This window comes from Agelaius tricolor, unplaced genomic scaffold, assembly GCF_023055355.1.
Source record: "Agelaius tricolor isolate 1412-34295 unplaced genomic scaffold, bAgeTri1.0.p SCAF_23, whole genome shotgun sequence".
NCBI lineage: Eukaryota > Metazoa > Chordata > Aves > Passeriformes > Icteridae > Agelaius > Agelaius tricolor.
The window spans coordinates 7,112,483-7,131,484 of NW_027269283.1; the positions used below are offsets into that span (position 1 = coordinate 7,112,483).

The 19,002-nt window shown below is 48.5% G+C and overlaps 2 protein-coding genes across 4 annotated transcripts in view; one reads left to right on the forward strand and one right to left on the reverse strand.

The window, feature by feature from the left end:
- Nucleotides 1–13,010, forward strand: part of DNAJC5 (DnaJ heat shock protein family (Hsp40) member C5) — a 30,872-nt gene extending 17,862 nt beyond the window's left edge. For all 3 annotated transcript variants that reach the window (XM_071447082.1, XM_071447081.1, XM_071447084.1), the window contains 4 exons: nucleotides 1,663–1,799; nucleotides 4,023–4,236; nucleotides 5,286–5,457; nucleotides 6,180–13,010. In XM_071447082.1, coding sequence (XP_071303183.1) covers nucleotides 1,693–1,799; nucleotides 4,023–4,236; nucleotides 5,286–5,457; nucleotides 6,180–6,283 — 597 coding nt within the window. In that variant the 5' untranslated portion in view covers nucleotides 1,663–1,692 and the 3' untranslated portion in view covers nucleotides 6,284–13,010. The remainder of the gene's footprint in view (nucleotides 1–1,662; nucleotides 1,800–4,022; nucleotides 4,237–5,285; nucleotides 5,458–6,179) is intronic.
- Nucleotides 13,011–14,627: 1,617 nt separating this feature from the next.
- LOC139599437 (corticoliberin-like) lies at nucleotides 14,628–15,732 on the reverse strand. The gene is made up of 2 exons (XM_071446719.1): nucleotides 15,672–15,732; nucleotides 14,628–15,232 (listed from the first exon to the last, which is right to left on the reverse strand). Exon 2 carries the CDS (start codon nucleotides 15,206–15,208, stop codon nucleotides 14,816–14,818), a length of 393 nt encoding a protein of 130 aa, XP_071302820.1. The 5' UTR covers nucleotides 15,209–15,232; nucleotides 15,672–15,732; the 3' UTR covers nucleotides 14,628–14,815.
- Between the last annotated feature and the right edge of the window lie 3,270 nt (nucleotides 15,733–19,002).

The window sequence follows — 19,002 nt, forward strand, 5'->3', positions numbered from 1 at the left end:
GTGATTAGGTAGATTATCAGAGACACTCAGGATCATCAGTGTTTGACCTCAGCTCTGGGGCAGAGGGGGCTGGGAGCTGCCTTTGGGAAAGGCTGGCCCAGAGGGTTTCTTTCCTGAAATATGGTTTTCCTTTCCCTGAGTCAGATTATGCCCCAATAAGTGAGTTGTTTGTGTTGTGTCTTGCAGCACTCAGTAATTTTCTTCCCATACAGAAAGCTTTTGGTACTGAACAGTGTCCTTGAAAAGAAAATATTTTCTCTCCCTACCCACGCATTCACCTTCCAGATTTGGGGTGTAGATTGAATTTTTAGCCAGAGAATTAGAGTTTGGACAACTTATTATGAATAGTAATCATTTATAGCACCCTATAGAAAGCATTCAATTAAACTGGGTAGAATTGCCAGAGGTTTCTTGAAGGTGATTAGATGAGAGTTTGGTTGAGCCAGTGTACTCCAGTGAAACAACTGGGCCTGGTGAGCAGTGTTAAATGGATGTAAAGGCAGGGAATCAACAGCAGGGTGATGTGTCTGTCCACGTCCTTGTCACTTGGTCCCCCTTGTGTGGGTGTGACAGTTCTCTTGTGCTGGGAGGAGCAGAGGTGTGGTCACAGCTCCTCCAGGCAGTGCAGGGGCTGAGGGTGCTGCTTTCAGCCAGCCTTGTGAAAGCTGAGGTTATTAATTTGTTATATAAGACATAGGGTTAAATTAGAAAAGTCTGCTGCTTTAAATATCTTTTTCAAAGGCTGCCTAATCTGGTGTGGGCTAATTGTAATGACATAATCCAAAAATAGCCAATAGTCTTTTCTTGGATGCTCATCCTGGCTGCAGTTCTGCAGCTAAAGAACAGCAAAGCTGATCTCCTCAGGGTGGGAGAGGGCAGAACCAGATCTGGACCTGGCATGGCACAGGGGACACCTCTGGGGTCTGTCACATTTGGATCTGGAGCAGGAGGTTAATCCATGTTCAAGTAGCCTGATTTTAAATAGAATGCATGTTAAATGTTGGATCTATAACTTTAAATTATGAGAGAGGGGATCTCCTCTCTGGGCAGACATTCCCTCTTTGCTTGTGGAATGCACAGGGTTGGTCACACTGGATTTGTCCTATCTAAGGATTCTGTTTGACCTGGTGCTGGTGATAAGATGGGAGACTGGAATTTGGGAGTTGTGGGGAAGGTTGGTTTTTTGGGTTTTTTTAATGTAATTTCTGAAATAGAAAATACAAATAAAGTCAATTACTCCTATGCTAATGTGGTGCAAAAAGGCAGCCTCAACAGCAACTTCTCTGTTGCCATGTGTTTTTTATAGATATTATCACAAATAAATGATCTTAGTATTAAGACTAAGAAAGGAGATGAAGTGACTTGAGAGATGTTTTATGCAGTTCATAGCTATAGCTGCACCTCAGCTCTTGATTTGGGGTTTTTGGAAAGAGTTGAGTCTGTACAGCAGGGATTCAGGGTGGCTGCTCTTGTGCCAACAATGTCATAGCTGTTTTCACTGAATTTTAAAACTTTACCTTCCATGCGTGTAAAGAACCTTTTCTAAACACATTTTATCAAAGCTGAATCTTGATGTGTAGATTCTGTTTTTGAGGACAGTTTGCTTAAAGAGGTCTGGTTTTTCCTTGGCTCAATAATTTCTTAATCTTTATGTTTTTGCAGGGGCCAGTTCTCTCCTCAGGTTAGCTCAAGATGGCAGACCAGAGGCAACGCTCGCTCTCTACCTCTGGGGAGTCCTTGTACCACGTGCTGGGGCTGGACAAAAATGCCACTTCAGATGATATCAAAAAGTCTTACAGGTAAAGCTTTGAGTGTTACACCTGTCCCAGTAACACAGATGGTTTTAATTCAGTGTTCAGCAAATAGTCCATTTATGTAGGAGCCTCAGTTGGTTTATTTAGACCTTTTGCAAGAAAGATATGTGGGAAAAATAGGTGAAAATGTGGTTGCTTCTTGCAAAACAGGGTGTGAAAACATGCCTAGGCTTTAAATTTTTCCATCTTCTATCTAGTAAGTTAAATTCTAAAATGCAGTGTCATTCTGAAAGGTCCTTTCCTAAGTTTGAGCAGAATTTTAGGACTGTAATCAGAGTTAAAATTGTCCTGTTATGTAGCCTTTTGTCTATCTTAGGGGTACCACAGATGTGCAGAACTGCCCTGCTGTCCATCATTTCCACTTCTGGCACAGGGAGATGGAGATTAAAGATACAAATAAGGATGAAAACAGAGCATGAATGATTAGTTTTTCCTGGAATTCTGTTCAAAAGTTCTTAATTTTTTGTGGAGATATTAGTTGTAAAATATTATTTTTTTTTCTGTATCCCTTTCCTTAAAAGTTGGACACATGAAATGGCTTCATATTACCAAATAACAACTACAAAAAAGGAGTTTTGTGACATCTTCCTTTCCCATAAATCTGCTTAAAGGCAATTGCTGCTGTGCTCAGTGGCAATGTGTTTGGATTACACTAGGGGTCAGCATCATCTTTCCATGAGGATACTCATTGTCAAATTTGTTTTCCTTTAGTCTCTAACTTTTAGCAAGGCTTTTTCCCTTCCTAAGTTACATGATGGCAACTACATGGTGAAGTCTAGGAATAAGCCAGGTCCACAGATTCTCAAAAATTAGCTTTATCTTCCTAAAAGCTTTAAGTGGAAGTTTGAATAGGTTATCTTCAAGCAACTGGAAAATAATTTTACTTTCCTGGGGAAAATACTGTGAGTTTTTCCTTCGGAGGAACAACCCTACAAGATCCTGGGGTGAAATGTAGCTGCTTCACACTTCCTTGACCCTTCAGCTGATCTTATTTCCTATGCTGCTGCTTCATCATGTTCAGTCTGAACATCCTTTGCTGGCCTGGGGCTGCGGGGTTTGTGTACATGTAGGAAATGGGAAATAAAGATATTTGATTATTGCAGCCTGACTAAGTCCTTTCCAGGTTTATAAAACTTGCTGTGATTATTTCAGCCCTCACTGAGGCTGGGGCACAAGTGGCAGCTGTGGACGTGATTTACTGGAGCAGCATCAGGCACAGTGGAGTGTCCCAAGGGCACACTCAGGCTGGTTTCTAAATGCTCTGAGATACTTGCAGGCACATCCAAGTGCTTGCACACATCTTTGTTTTATGTTTGTCTAAACGTTTCCCCACTGCAGAGCTGACATGTAATTGTCTGCAGACTCCTCCTGTCTTTCTCATATACGTGACTTTGTGGTCATTTTCTGTAGGAGGACAAGTACCTTTTGTGGTGCAGGAGAACTGCCAGCATGTGGCTCTGTGTCATTTTTCTACTTGGGAGCACGTATTTTCTCTGCATAAGGAGGTGTTTAGCCAGTTATTTCTACTGGTGTCTGTAAATAGCCTGGGCCATGTGAGAACTAGCACATTTATCAATGCTTTATCTGATTTTTTTGTTATTTGTAAGAGATCTGGCCTGATTCGGGGGGGGTACATTGTGACTTCCTGATGTCTCGAAACTCAGAAGTGTTTTCTATTCTAGCAAAGCTTGAACTGAAAAGTACTTTGTTCCTGCACAGGAATTGGTGAATTAACCACAAGTGATGGTGTGTTCTATTTTTGTGTTCAGACACTGCAGAAGCAGCAGTTCAGGCACTCTTCAAGCAGTTGTGGCAACTTGCTTTTATTTACTCTTCGGTGCTCTACCTTAGACTTGTGGTGTGTCTTTTCTGTAGCAGGAGCAAAACTTACTGATGGAAATTGCTGGAGCTGAGGATAAAAAAACCCAAACCTATTTTTATTCAGTGTCTCTTATTTTTTTTTCCATTGGATTTCTGAGGGTCAAATCCAACAGTCTGAAGTCAGTCCTGTGAACTAAGCTAGACACTGCTGTAGCCTTTTATTATCATCTAAGGAAGAATCATCAGGGAAGTTGAATCACAGATGAAGGAAAACAGATGCAACTTAAAAGTCTCCCTTGAGTGGCAGGCTACAGAATTAGAAAAAAAATGAATCAAAAAAGCAGGAACCCAAACCCCAGGTTTTATTATCTTTTTTTCTTTCTGCAGGAAACTGGCATTGAAATATCATCCTGATAAAAACCCTGATAATCCAGAGGCAGCAGAAAAATTTAAAGAGATCAATAATGCCCACGCAATATTGACGGATGCCACAAAGCGGAACATTTACGATAAGTATGGGTCTCTGGGGCTCTATGTAGCCGAGCAGTTTGGTGAAGAAAATGTGAACACATACTTCGTGCTGTCCAGCTGGTGGGCAAAGGTAAATAAAAGGGCACAGGAGTTATTCTGGATTGGTATTGGAAACTCTTAGAGAGCTCTATTTGATAATTGTTCTTGGTTTTACCTTTGAAAATTGATGAATTTATGACACTGGGTTAATTAAACTTCTCTTACTGTATCGTGATCCTGAGTTCAGGAGTATTTTTCTAGGAACTTCTAGTGAGACAGGTCTAATAAGCAAGACCTGGGTTACTAATTGAAGCTTGGACTCTTCTAGTGGATTTAGAAGAGATAAGAATTTGGGGTGTATTCTCTGATAATATCTGGTCAATATTTTTGCAGAATGAGTCCTGACTGTGAACTTTGGCTTACAGAAAATCTCCTTGCATTTCCTTGCATGGGTCCATTTTTCTACCCTTTGCCAGCATTGCCTCCATCTCTTGATCCCCTAAGGAAGACAATAATTATATCACCATGCTGATTTGCTAATCTGTAAGATTATTTTTTTCAAACAATTGCGCAGTGACCTATAGGAAAACTTTAATTTAGCCCATTTTCACTGTGATAAGCACCTGGCAGGCCTGGCTTGTATGGAGCTGCCCTGCTCACATGCTGGGAGCATCAATCCTCAGCCATGCCCACAGCCTTGGGCTGCTCCAAGTCCCTGCTGTAGGTACATCATGGCCTGTGCATCAGCTGTTACAGCTCAGTCATTTCCAGGGTTATTTATGCAAGTTACAGCCTGTCCTGAACTGTTGTACCCCTGGATTTTAGTACAGATGTGCTTATTAGACCTGTACCTTCTTCCAGATGCAGCAAAATAGTCTACTTAACTTAAATGGTAGAAATTACTCAAGCAAACCAGGCTGGCAGTATTCACCTCAGTGTAAAATGTGGACAACCATAGCCACCTTTGCACATAATTTGAAGTATTTCTCAGTGATAAGGTACAAAGCTGTAGCTACCAAGTTCTGTCTCTGGACTGCTGTGGTTTTGCTCTCTGATTCTGTATCCAAGTCTCACAAACTCTGTGGTCATGGCACAGTAGACACAGGTTATGACTATTTCTGTGTTTTCTGTCCTCTGCAGGCCTTGTTTGTGTTCTGTGGGCTCATCACAGGCTGCTACTGCTGCTGCTGTCTGTGCTGCTGCTGTAATTGTTGCTGTGGGAAGTGTAAACCGAAACCTCCCGAAGGCGAGGAGCAGGAATTCTACGTCTCTCCAGAGGACTTGGAGGCACAGTTGCAGTCAGATGAAAGGGGTAGGTGAAAATGCTGTGAGCTCTCTAGAATGAACATCAGTCCTTGCTGGAGTGCTCAGTGAGCTGGTTGAGAAAAAATAAGGTCCTGGGGTGTGGATGATGAGCAGGGAATGTTTGTGCCACAAGTTACGTGGGTAATGCTGATACCAAAGATAAAGTTGCTAAAAACACCTGGAGGGTCTTCACTGAACCTAGCTGGGATCAGCTTCAGAGCACTCAATGACCATCATTGTGTTCCTTCAACATCCTGGAGTAACATATGGACCAGCCATGTGGGATTGCAGCAAGGGGCTCTTGTACCCAGAGGTTGGGGTGTCAAGGCAGCTTTAATTGTGTCAGGTGTAGAGGAAGTGGCCCTGCTACCCTTGTAGCTCTAATACTGTTTGTGAAGCTATTTCTGCAGGATTGAACCAATAATTTAAAATATTGTAGAGCCTTGTGTGTGTTCTGATGGCATTTTTAATGGGCACTGCTGAACGGTGGGTGAGGATCAGCAGCTTTTACAGGAAAAAGGAAATGGTAATAAACATTCCACATGTAGAGTTGAGGTGAACGCTGTTGTGTGCACACTGAAAATCAGGGAATTAATATCATGCTCCTAAATGGTAAATGATAAATGATAAAATGATGTTATCAGAGGGTTGTAGGGAGATGTGATTACCAAAACATAGAGTGCTGTGTTTGTTCCTTGGTGTGCTAAGCCCTTTGTCTTCACTTTTCAGAGGCCTCAGACGCACCTATTGTGATACAGCCAGCATCAGCCACAGAGACAACCCAGCTCACAGCTGACTCTCACCCCAGCTACCACACTGATGGATTTAATTAAGTTAAGGAAACACTGTCATTAGAATGGATAAAAAAAAAAAAATACATGGCCAACTCAACACTAGAATCATGAACATTAGAAGTAGAGAATGGGGAGGGGGAATAATTCTGCCACAGTAAGAGGGCAGCTTTCCAACCTGCCGAAAATATTTTGTAATCCCTTCAGCCTTTTGTCACCTTTCAGTGTCGTATCTCGACGATACGTGAAGTGCTGTAGCATGCAGTATTTAAAGCAGTTTAGCTACGGTCTTATTTGTTTCCTTTCCTTTTTTTTTTTTTCTCCTGTTTTGTTTTGTTTTTTGTTTTTTTTTATAGCATGTATGGAGTTATGTTAAATGTCTGTGGTGTAATGTATTGAGTTGTCACAATATCAGTGCGGTGGAGACATTCTGCATTTTAAGCAGCAGTACTGGCCTAAAAATGAGATTTAAAAAGTGTCACAGAAGCCACTGTTCTTCTGTACAGCTGAGCTGTTGAAGACCTTTAGAAGTTGAGGATTTTCATTTGAGTGCAACAAACCAATTCTTTCATTCCTCCTTCTATTCCTGCATTATTATCTAAGCAAGTTTACAAAGCCAAGAACCAAAAAATGCCAGTCCTGCAGAGCTGGAGTCCTCTCTAATGCTGGTTTTCAGCTTAAATAAATCTACCTTGAAAAATAAAAAGGGAGAGTTGCCAATCTTTGAACAGTAAATTGAACAGCTCGTTGTGTATGAGGCGATCTCCAGTGACAATGGAACCAAAACCAACTGGGAATGGGCTCCTGTGGTGGTGGCAGTGGGATTTTAACTCCAAGCACAATTCTGTTTTGATTTGAGTTCCGTTGTTTTCCTGTAATGCTAAAGACCAAATAGCGCAGCTTTGTTTCTGAATGCATGAGAATCTTAAAGTGAAACTGGTTAACTGGCTCTCACTGAGCAAATGGTAAAATGCAGACAGTAGGCAACAGCAGAAATGTTTAAAAACAATTGATGTTTAAAAATTTGTTCTAATAATTTGAGACTTTAATAGGCAAATGGGGTATTACATATCTTTTTTAAAAGCTTTTATAATACACTAACCCTTTAATTTAATGAACATCTTTGTGGAGTACTTAAATGGGTTTTAAAGAACAAACCACCATTCTTTGTGTTTATATTGTATAATTTGCACATTGTCTTGCATTTAGATTTGTTTACACCATTGTTTCTCTTTTCTTTGGAACAACTATGTGGAAACCACTGAAAGGTTTCCTGTACTATTTTGAAACCAAATCAAGTCCGAATTCTGTTCTAGAAACTGTGGTTTACTGAAGTTTAACTGTTAAAAAGGCATTTTAGGCAGCTGCTGAATTACTGGTGTATATTGTTGTCAATAGTCCTGTTTAGGTGATCCAGAGTCAGATCTAGAACAGCTCCAGAAAACCCACACTTGGCACTTTCAGTGGGTAATTACGGCCTCGTTAATTTGAATGGTTACGGTTTTATATCACAATGCCTCTACTGTCCCTTGTACCCCCATCCCCCTGATCTGTTTTCCCCTCTTTCTGTGAAGGGGCTGTTGGCACCTTCCCCCCGTGTCTGCTGCTCCCTCACCAGCTCCAGGTGGTGCTTTGAAGCAGGGTAAAGATCCCCTGGTCTGCACAAAGACTGCCAGGAAAGGGCAGGGACCCAGAGAACTATTCTGAATATATTTTCCTGCTGTCTTTGCATGAGCAACATGAAATCTGCCATGAAACCATGTTAAAGGTGCTGGCTAGGAGAACATGTTCTCCCCAAGGTCTCAGTGCTCAGTGAGGAGTGTTTGCACACCCAGACTTTGCTGTGGCTGTTGGTACAAGCACATATTTGCCTGCATGGGAGCTTGCTGCAGATCAGCATGATTTTAGTACCATATCCAGCCCCCAAAATTCCCCAAAAAATCTGTTCCTTTTAATTAATGGCTCAATTTCAGCAGCACACTCCTTAAGTCATTTCTTCTTTGCCCATAGTTCCTTACAGACCTGAAATGTGGTGGTTTAGTGCAAAATACTTTTATCTTTTCCTGACTTGGATGGCCTTGAGGACATTTGTGTATGATTTGGCTTGAGGTCCTTATTTAGTTAATGTCTTTCTTTGACCCCTTGGAACAAAAAGCCATTTTTAGGCTTGAACCCAATATAATTTTGTCTGTCCCAGTAGATTTTGCCTGAAGCCTGTTCTTGGTGTAAAATTGCACTCTGGAATATGGTGGGGCATGTGCAGACTTTGTCCTCTCCACATTCACTGGTTAAAATTGCCTGTATCTGCAAATTGTGTTCTTAGTAAAAAAAAAAAAAAAAAAGGTATTGAGGTTTTTTGGCTTTGTAAATGAGTGTGGCTGATCAGGGCAAGTCAGTGAATGAGGGAGGGGCTCTTCCCTGGGAGCTGTTCCATTCCCTGTCTCTGTGTTCATCTCAGTGGATAATATGGAGAAGGTTGTTGGGTGTTGCTCTGCTGCAGAGCAGCTTTGCCCCCAGTGCTGGGGGCTGGTTGTCACTGTTAATTTGGAATAATGCTCTTATTTCTTACCCTCTCTGGGCTGTTTCCAGAGAAGTAGAGATGCTGGTGAGGAGTTGTGGCTCCAGGGAGGTGTGTGACACACCTGGAGTCACTCTGCAGGCTCCTGATAAGGGAACTGAAGTGTGGGCAGCACATGAGGACCAGAGGCAGAACAGTTATCTGTGGGGAAAGATGACATCCAGGATAAGTTTGCAGTTTTAGATCTTTGCTTAGCAAGGGATGAGTTTGGAGAGAGACTGCTTTCCTCTTGGTTCTGTCTGTGGGTGGTGTGTGAACAGGAAATTACTCTGTTACATGCCAGAGTGATGTTAGATGCTCCAAGGGAAACCGTTCCGAGATCTCACTTAGAGGGAATGATGGGAAAACATAATTCTAGAGGAATATTCATGTTTTTTGAAGCTCTTTCAAGTTTGCCCATGTTACTGCTTAATCTCTGAGTTTGGGATTGTTGTGTATTAGTGAAGTTCTTCTTGAACTATGTAAGGAAGTGATTTAAACATTCCTTCTTTGAAGCCAAAACCCTGTCATGGCACATAGGTACATTAATGCCCACTTTTCCCCTCTTGGAGGGAAGGTGCAAGAGTACCCTGGGCTCTAACACGAGTTGCACTTCATAATGGCCAAGTAGAATCCTAGTAAATGCAAAGTTGGGAATAATGGTTTAAATCTGGCAGAGAAGCTCAGGAATTCTGAGCTTGGGCAAGGGGAGTTGCAGCATCCCAGTGCTGCAGCCTGACCTGGCTTAGTGCAGAATGTTTCCCTCCAAAATCAAACCTTACCACTGTCCATCTCAGTCCAGTGTTTTGCCAGAATTAAAACTTGAGGTTGGATTTTATTTATTTCTTTGTTTCTTTAAAGTTGTATCATTTGTACAAGTTGCCTGAGTCCTCCATGCCAGTTGTTCAGCCGCCTCCATCCAGCTCCTCCAACCTCTCCAGCACTGATTTCCTTAGCACTTGTAGCTAAGGGTGAATCCCAGCTGGAGAGTTTGGTGTTCAGGATACTGATTTATCCCTGTGTTGCATGGAGAGCCATTCCTAGCTTAGGTGAGGAGGGAAAGCTGCTGCTGAGAGCACTCAGGCGCCAGCTGTCCCTCCTGGCTTATGGAGCTGCTGGAAAAGGAGGTGCTGGATCTGTCCTGCCCATCCTCCCTAGGGATGGGAACATCCTAAACGCACTGTACTGAAGGGGCATTGCACCCCTTAAATGCCAGTCTCATTTTGTTAGTGATATTTGTAGGAAATTCTTAAATATTTATCTGTATATAAATTTATGTAAGACCTCGTGGCATCCCATAGGGTGTCGGTTTTTGCTGGTCCCATGCAGTGATGTTTTAGAGCCATGTTCCCTTTTTAGTCTTCTTTTTAGATTTGTAGTCTTTTAAAACTGCTTTAGATATTAGCACTCCTAGTGTTCTTAAAGTGGGATCCTCTTGGAGGTTTGGAGGGGCAGAACAGAGGAGGAGGGCTTGGGCATGGCACAGAAACACTCAGTCCTGCAGCAAGGCTGTGGTCGGGGGAGTGCAGCTCTCCAAACTCTTCCTGTCAGCCTGTAAACACCTCACACAGGTGTAACCAGGGCAGGAGCCTGACAGAAAAACTATTCCTGTCCCATCTGTGAGGCAGTTTAGTGGTGTGGGAGGGACACCTGTGCACTCTGAGGGGCTGCTCCAGAGCATTTGTACCACGCGCGCTCCTTGAGAGAGGCACCTGCTTCTCTCAACTACTTTGTGCCCTTCCTCTGGTGCCCTTTGATCTTTTTGCCAAGTTCTGGATAATATAGGAAATTTATGCTGCAGTTTTTTTTGTACCCAGTGCACCTGTATCTTGGCATCATGTTTAACAGGTCACTCTGGCAGGGTGGTCTGGGCAGTTTGCAGTCCCCACCTCGTGTCAGTAATTCCGAATGGTGTTTAAATGCATTAATCTTGGAGCACTGAACCCCCAGTTATAGTTTATAGTGTCAGGTCAATATAAACTTCACATGCTTCAGCATCTGGTGCTGCTTCTCTGTATTCTAGTGGAGATCATCTAGTTTGTAGTGTCTCATTGCACCAACAGCTGCTTAAAATCTCTCAAAAGAATCGTAGCCAGTAGCTCACCAGGTGGCAGGAAATTTGTCAGTGTTCAGCTCCCGCAAGATCCATGGTCCCCTCCACGAGCTGCCTTTGGAGGCTTTCTGGGACTGTCTGGGACTCAGCAAGACTGCAATTCCTGTGTTCTTCCAAGAAGACACTTCCTTTACGAGGAGAAACCACGGGAGGGAAGCTGGCTGTCTGATGTTTGCACAAGCCAAATGCCAGAAATCTGGAAGATGAACTTTCATTATGCCAATGTTACATGCACAGTTCATTTTGGTGTTAAAAGGATAGATGCTGGGAATTTCTAGTGGTTATATATATATATGTATGTATATGTATAGAGGAAGCTCTTATATAAACTGGCTGTTCATTCCCGAGTGCCGTTGTCTTCTCTGCTCCCTCTCCCAGCCCTGTGGGTGTTCTCTTGCAGTCTGTGAGCGGTTGCTTGTCAAACCATTCCAAAAATTGAACAATCTACTTGAATTCCATGAGCTGCCCCTTGTCCCAGCTCCTCTGGATGGAACAGAGCTCTGCCTGCTCCAGCTTTCCTTAGGAGGAGAGAAGGGAGAGCTGGCAGAGGGCACAGAGGCAGCTCTGGAGTGACTGGAACTTCTGCAACTGGCACATGGGGTGTTTAGATGTGGTTAATGTGCTCATCACTGAAGCTGTGATAGAACACATGGATTTGGGGTTTTTCCCTAGTTTTCACCACATTGGACTCCCCAGAATGGGGCTGTGTGAGCTCACAGAGCAAGGTCCACCCCGTGCTGAAGGCGTGGGCTGCAGCATCACGTGTGTGTATGTATGTATATATGCACATATGTATATATTTATACAACAGGTGTGCACCTTGGGTTTTTCTTTGGTGGTAAAAACGTGAGATTTGGCTCCAAGTAGTGCTCTGAACTCAGCCAGACAGGGGGAAGGTGTGAGTTTTGTGTGGCCACAAATTTGTGCTTCTTTGCTCTCAGCTGCAGGAAAACCCAAACCCGACCTGTGGGGTTGAGGGACTGGTGAGGACGTGGTGAAGGAGCCTGTTGTATAAATAAATGGGTCCTAGGAGCAGGAGAAGATGCTTCTCCTGCTCCCCACACCCTGCTCGGGGAGTTCCCAATGAGCAGCATGGGGTTTGCATGGCCAGGTGCTGTCCCTCCTCTTGCAGGTGGGTTCCATAAGGACTTGGAGTTACTGAAATTCCTACTCCTGAGGCTGGCAGTGATCCATGTGAAGGCACAATGGTTGTGGCTGATGCACATGTGAGTCCCACCATGTCCCCTCTAGCCATGCTGGATAGAGTCACCATCGCCCTCCTCCTCCTCAGGCTGTTCCTGCCAGGGGCTGTTCCTGACATGCAGCACACCAGGGGTTCCTTCATGGCAGAAATGGGGGAATATTGGGGAGATTTTTACTGCTGGCACCACTGAAGTTCTGTTTGTGACCATCACGACTGATGAACTCCAGGTTTGCCAATTCCAAACGTGCTGTTTCCATGCTGGATGCTGAGCTGATCGCTGTCATTCCTTCCTCCCTCTCATCCCACCGTTGCCTGCCTTGCTGGGGCGGGGTGTGGATGGGTTGGTTGGTGTCACTGCTGACATCCCAGGCGGTTTATGTTCATTTTGCATGTGAGCAAGGCCCTGAACTGTGTAATTCCTCATGGGGTTTGGTTTCCTGGCCCCTTTATGGAGCCAGAGGGAGCTGAGGATGCCGGGAGAGACTCGCCTGCATTTGCACTGCACTTCAACTCGGGCGGGGGTGGGGGATAGAGGGAGCCCATCTTTAAAAAAAGAAAAAAAAATAGTAAAAAAAACCCCAAACCAAACCCACCACAATCGAAGTATAAATGCATCTGAGAAGCAATTATAATATAGACATATATCTATTTTGTTATGTTACTAAAGGACCATACTTTGAGTTGTCTGTAAGTAGACGTGGCTGTCTGAACTTCGTGGATTGTAACACTCGATACTACTGAGCTCCTGTACATACCCGCGGCGACGGCAGAAGGAATTATTTTCTGTTTTAGCATGGTAATTTGTGTCTTGTATGTCCGAATATAAACTAAAATAAAGATTGCTAAGTTATCGGAAACACTGTTGTAAAATAAATGTTTTCAATGCAGAAATGCCCATCCGATTTTTCTTTGTTTATTTGCGCAAGAGGGAGGGGCTGTGGGACAGGGTGGGGCTGGCTGGGAAGTGGGAGGTGGGAGAGGTCACCCATCCCTGGGATGGGCACTGGGTGCAGGGTCTCTGGGGCAGGAACTGTAGCCACTCCCCTGTACCCCTCCTGTACCCACCGTGGGGTCTGGGCTGGTTTGGAGCATGGAAGTCCAAAGATCTTCCTTTATATGATGCTGGACCCTGGCAGGTATTTGGGGTACAAATGCAGGTTAGAGTTGGTAGGGTGGGAATTGTATGCAGGGCGGAGGGAGGCAACAGGAGCTGTCCCTGCAGTAAAAACAGCCTTTTCTGGAGAAACTCAGGTTATTGACACTGGGTTTGCTCCTGCTGTTGCTGATGGAGAGAACCAAGATGAGTGGAAGATGTGCTGAAGGAGCTACAAGACTGATCCAAGCCAAGGTGGGGACCAAGGCAGCACAAATCTGTCTTGCTCCCAAGCCTGTGGTGACTGTGGGGCTGTCCCTGCTGCAGGTGCCACCAGCGCTGTTCTGACCCTGGGATTGTTCATTTTGGAAAGGTTCTGCATTTGATGGAGGCGAGCATAAAATTGGGGATTAATTTGAGGTTATCAGGTTGGACAGGGCTTTAAGCAGCCTGACCTAGAGGGAGGTGTCCCTGCCCATGGCTCATGTTGCCCTGGCAACACCAAAAGCTGCTGGGACCGAGCAGCCCCTCTGGAGAGGCAGGAATGGAGTGCAGGATCAGGCCAGGTTGGGTTCAAAGCTGAGACCGAGCCACTCAACTCAGGCACATGCTCCTCACCACTTCCCTGCACTCCTGTCTTATCACAGTCTGATCTTTACCGTGATTTCTGTCCCAACCCCACAAATCTCTGCTCCCTCACTGTCCCCTCTCTGATGTCCCCAGGGTGCCAGAGGTCCTGTCCAGCCCTGTGCCCACCCCAGTCACTCACCCAAGCCTGGGATGGCCAAGCTGGCCTGGGGGAAGGATATTGACCCCTTCCCTGGTCTGCAGAGTGCAGGGCCCTGGGACAATTTTCCTCCTTCAACCACGACTGTCAGTGCCTGGGAGCCTTCCCAAACCCAGCTCAGCCCCGTCAAGCCTGGCAGTGGACTGTGCACAGCCTGGGGTGGGAATGGCTGCTCCAAGCTTGGGGCTGTGATTGCAGGAGTGGGACTGAGCTGAGGGGGGGCTCCATGCCCCAGAGAGGACACAGCTTGGAAGGGAGGGGGCCTCTGGGGGGGCTGCAATGCCCTTGCTGCCAATATCTTACACAGATGCTCACCTTCCTCCAAGAACCGCCAAGATCAAGCATCACTAAACCTTGTCCCAAATCCCCAGCTGTGACACAAAAAGGTGCAGACTTGCTGTGAAGTTGGGAAGCAGCAGCTTTTGGAGCCATTCGCAGGGGTACTGGAGAAGCCCTGGCTGGGTCTCAGGGTGCAGCTTCCAGCCGGGGTTGCACTACCTGCATCATTCAGAGCTCTTTATGGAGATATTTTTTCTCACCCAAGGAAGCATCTGGGATTGCTCTGGTGTTTTTGGGGAGACCTGGATCAGGTCCACAGGTTTATGACAGCAGGAAAGCATGACAGCAGCAGGGCAGGTACGACTGTGACTTTAATGCACAACAGTGACACGCGGGACGCAGTGACAGCAACACTGCCAGGCAAGGTGGGGACTCCCGGGGCACGGCTGCAGCCCACAGCATCCCCCCCGTTCTCTGCTCCGCTGTGGTGTCTTGTTACGGGGTCGGTCTCCTTCATTCCCCCACCTCCAGCGACCCTCCCTCATTTCCCTATACTCTGCAGCAAGAGCTTATTGCTGAGCGCCTTCTGGGCCAGTCTCTCCTCCCGGGACATTTCCAGGAACTCGCGCAGGAGGTGGAAGGTGAGATCCAGCGAGTTGGGTTTTCCGTCTCGCCTCTTGCCGGTTTGCAGCGCCCGCCGGGCTCGGGGGGCCGGGGCGAGCTCTGCCCCGTGGAACAGGCACAGTCTTTGGGGCAGGGCATCGGTGGCGGGGACCGGAGCTCTCGGGGCTCCCATCCAGGGCTCCCAGGTGAGCTGGGGGGCCAGGGTCAGCCTGCGGGACGGACCCCGGGGCCACTGCAGCGGGGAGCAGGTCTCCGAGGGCAGGAAGAGCAGGACGAGGACGGAGGCAGCTGAAATCATCCTGACCCGCATCGCAGCCACTCCGGGGCCAGAAGCCTGCAAGAGCAGCCCCCCCCCACCCCGGACCCCCACATCCCCCCCGCTGCGGTCAGGGGTCACTCGAGGGGCTTCACCCCGTTGGGAACCCCCTCCCCAGGGATGAAATCCCCTAGGGATGAAACCCCCCGGGACGGTATCCCTACCCCCGCCGATGGGAATCCCACCCCCCGTCCCCGGGACAGGACCTTTCTGGGGACGGGACCCTCCGTGGGCTGGGATCTCCCCCCACCCCCGGGATGGGGCTCCCCCCGAGCATGAGACACCCTCGGCAGCCGGGACGGGACCCTCCAGGACCTGGGACCCCCACGAGGGGACACCCCTGCACCCGGGACAGGACCCTCCCTCCTCCCCCCGGGACCAGGCGCCCCCGAGCTCGGGATCCCCCTCCTTGTGCCGGGGGAGGCGGTGGCCGTCCCGGTCCCCGTGCGCGTCTCACCGCTCTCGGGCGCTCCGCCGGCTCCGCGCCTCCCGCAGGACGCGCGCTCCGGCCCCGCGCTTTATACGGGCGGGGGAGCCACGTGATGGGAGCGGGGCCGAGATCTGTCCGCGGTGCTGAACGGGGGGAGAGCGGGGGGACACGGCCGGGAGGGGACAGGCGGGGGGGACAGGCTGGGGGGACATGGGAGGGGGAGAGCCTGGCAGGGGGGGTTCATGGGCATGTGGGTCGGGGGGTACGTGGGGTGAGGCCGGGGGAGCGTTTTGGGGGCTGTGGGGGTGTGGGGCGTGCGGGGGTGTGTGTGCAAGCGGGCACAAATGTGTTCAGGGGCGTTTCTCGGTGTGTTGGAGAGGTGAGGGGGAGCTGAGGGTGTGGGAGGGGTGTGAGGTGAGTGTGAGTTCATGAGTGTGCACCACAGACCCTCTGTGTGTGACGGGGAGCTGGGACCCGCCAGCCAAGCCCCGCACTCCCCCATTGCTCCGGGTGCTGCTCCTGGGCACCACATGGAGCCCCCGCTTCTCTCGGGGCCAGATGTGCCCATGGCAGAGGGGCACACCGGGCACACACCTGTGTGCGGGCTTGGCCCCGAGCTCTGCAGCGTTTCACGTCGCAGGGAAAGTTTTCCCGATGGCTCCTTGGGCGGTTGTTTGGTGAAGGCAGCCCCGGCTCCTCCCAGTGATCCCTCTGCTGCTATCACACAGATGAAAACTTCACTGCAGAAGCAAAATGCGCTTCTGGAGCACAATTTGACACAGCACAAAGACATGTTCTTCTCCCGGCCTGATCCTAGCACAGACACACACCTGGGGGTGCATCCTGGGAGCCACGGGAGGGATTCATTTGCCTTTCCCTGCCTCCCTGCCGGAGCCTCCATTGCCTGCCCCTCAGAGCTCAGCAATTGCTTCCTTCACCTTGCAGAAGCACTGCCGTCTCTAAAATTAAAATTCCCTCCTGAGGAACAAACTTAAGAGAAGGGGAAAAAGCAAACCAGCCCACATTATGTAGAACTTGGATGAATGGCAAGAACCCCTCCCATCCTCCTCCGTGGCAAGAACCACATGGAAAACAAGGGCTCTGCAGAGTTCTGAGGGTCACAGCAAAGGGCTCAAGAGGTTTGTGGGGGTGGTAAGCCAGGGGGGCCCTCACCCCCCCACCCCCCAGCTGCAGAATAACTCCCAGCAGCAGCAGAGCAAGCACTGGGTGGGCAGGAAGGGGGAGCAGCTGCCTCCTGCTGGCTTTGTGAGCTTTTAAAGTCCTTTTCTTCGCTGAATCATCGAGATCCTCTCTCATTTCCAGTGCTTCGCCTGAGGCTGCTTTTCTCCCTGTGCCCCATGCCTGACCCCATGTTGTCCCCTACCCCGTTACCAGTGCTGGGCCTGGCCCTGCTGCATTGCCAGGAATGCTGCCTGCAGCTCCCAGGGCATCCCCACACCTGCTGGGGGCTCAGGGCAATGAGACCCCAAAATCCCATCAGGAGATGAAAGCAGCTCCAGCAGAGATTGGATGCCAGCATGGGGAATGAAGTTGCCTCCCCTGTGCTGCCTGGCTGCTCATGGGGCCTCCCAGCATGATTTTAAATCTTTTTGAAGTCATGCTAAGACTTGGCGGGTCCAGGGGGTCCAGCTCAGCAATTTTGTCTCCTCCCCTGCATGTGGGGCTGGGCTGTCTCTGAAAAATTCTTCCTAGCCCATCTCCTGGGGCTGCCCTGCAGAAGCGGCGCTTGGAGGGGCCAGGGGCTGCAGTAGGGGGAGATGCAGCAGGAGGGGCTGTGCCCAGAGCATCACTCAGGAGGCTCTGGGGGCCACCTTGTCTCAGAAGAGTGAGCCCGTGGCTCTGGGCAGAGATTTCCGCTCCTGCACCGCCACAGGCACGGCCAGGAGCAGGCACAGAGAGAGGCAGCTCAGCCCAGCCCCTGCCCCCGTGGCCTGCTCTGTGGCTGGTCATGTTTTACACCATTTACCTTTAGCATTAGTCATTGAATTGTAGCAGAGACAATGATTCTGACAAGTGTATCTTGGACTTGTGTTTTATTTAGGAAGCTCAACTTGAAAAATTAAAAGTACCCTTTTTTTCTCTGCTCCCTTCATAAATTACTGACAAATCCAGCGCTGATGGGCCCTGTGCCCTGCCTGGGGATTCATTATCGTCACTTTTAGGGCTGTCACTCTCTCCTCCTCTAGTCAGGAATGTGAGGAGCGGAGTGTTAATGATGCTTTCAGGGATGCCAAACTTACCCCTGGGCTGCGCTGGCTGCACACAGAGGCACAGATCCGGGAGGGAGTCGGAGAGGTTCCTAATTAGGTGCTTTTGATGCTCGGAGCCTCCTGTCACATGAGCAGCAGCTCGCACGCGGCAGCGGCTGCATCGCCGGCCCTGGCAGCTCCAGCACTGAGGTGTGGCCGAGCTTCCAGCAGCTTCTCCTGAGGGACAGGTGGCATTTGCCAGCCACTTTCCTGCCTTTGCTCCTTGGGGGCTCACACCCACTTTGGTCCTTGCCCAGCCTCACAAACAGCCGTGCCAGGGTGCAGACGAAGCTCTGGCGTCTCCCTGCTGTGTTTCTCCATGAGCTGGGTGGAGGTGGCAGCCGTGGGGCTGGTGGGGGTCAGTGCTGCCCGTCCTGCTCTGGAGAAGGCATCTCATGGGCTGACGAACCTGAGATTGACCCTGATGTTTCACCATTCTCAGGTTAGACAGTCCTCGAGGTGCCCCTCGCTGGGGCAGCTGCCGAACCCCCTGCCCTGTGCCTCGTGCCTCACACCGTGTGCTTGCCCAGGTCTCCCAACCTCTGAAGAATTTGGAGACAACAAAGAAGCAACCCCTTGGCTCTGTTTGTATGGTGGGGTTGCCTGTGGGACCCACCCAAACATCTTCACATTGCCCTGCATGCTCCCAGGGAATCAAGGAATCTCAGAACCATTCGGGCCCTCTGAGATCACCAAGCCCAACCATTCCCTCAGCATGGCCAAAAACATCACTAAACCATGTCCCCAAAGGCCACAGCCACACTTTTAAATCCCTTCAGAGATGTGACCCCACTACTGCCCTGTGCAGCCTGATCCAGTGCTGGACAACTGTTTTGGCGAAGAAGTTTTCCCTAATGTCCAATGCAAACCCTTCCCAGGTGCAATTGGAGGTTGTTTCCTCTCATCCTGTCACTTGTTACTTGGAGAAGGGACCACCCCACCTGACTACACCCTCCTTTCAGGGAGTTGAAGGAAAAATGAATATTAAAAGCTTATCAATCTAAATGAATGAACTTAGTGTGAAACTGAAAGGAAGTGTTTTCCCACTGACAAGCTCCGTGCAAGAAGTGAGCGAGCCTGGAAAGCTG

Bases quoted from the DNA above. Each gene is read 5' to 3' on its own strand.
- LOC139599437 (XM_071446719.1), bottom strand. From the start codon at position 15,208: ATGCGGGTCAGGATGATTTCAGCTGCCTCCGTCCTCGTCCTGCTCTTC.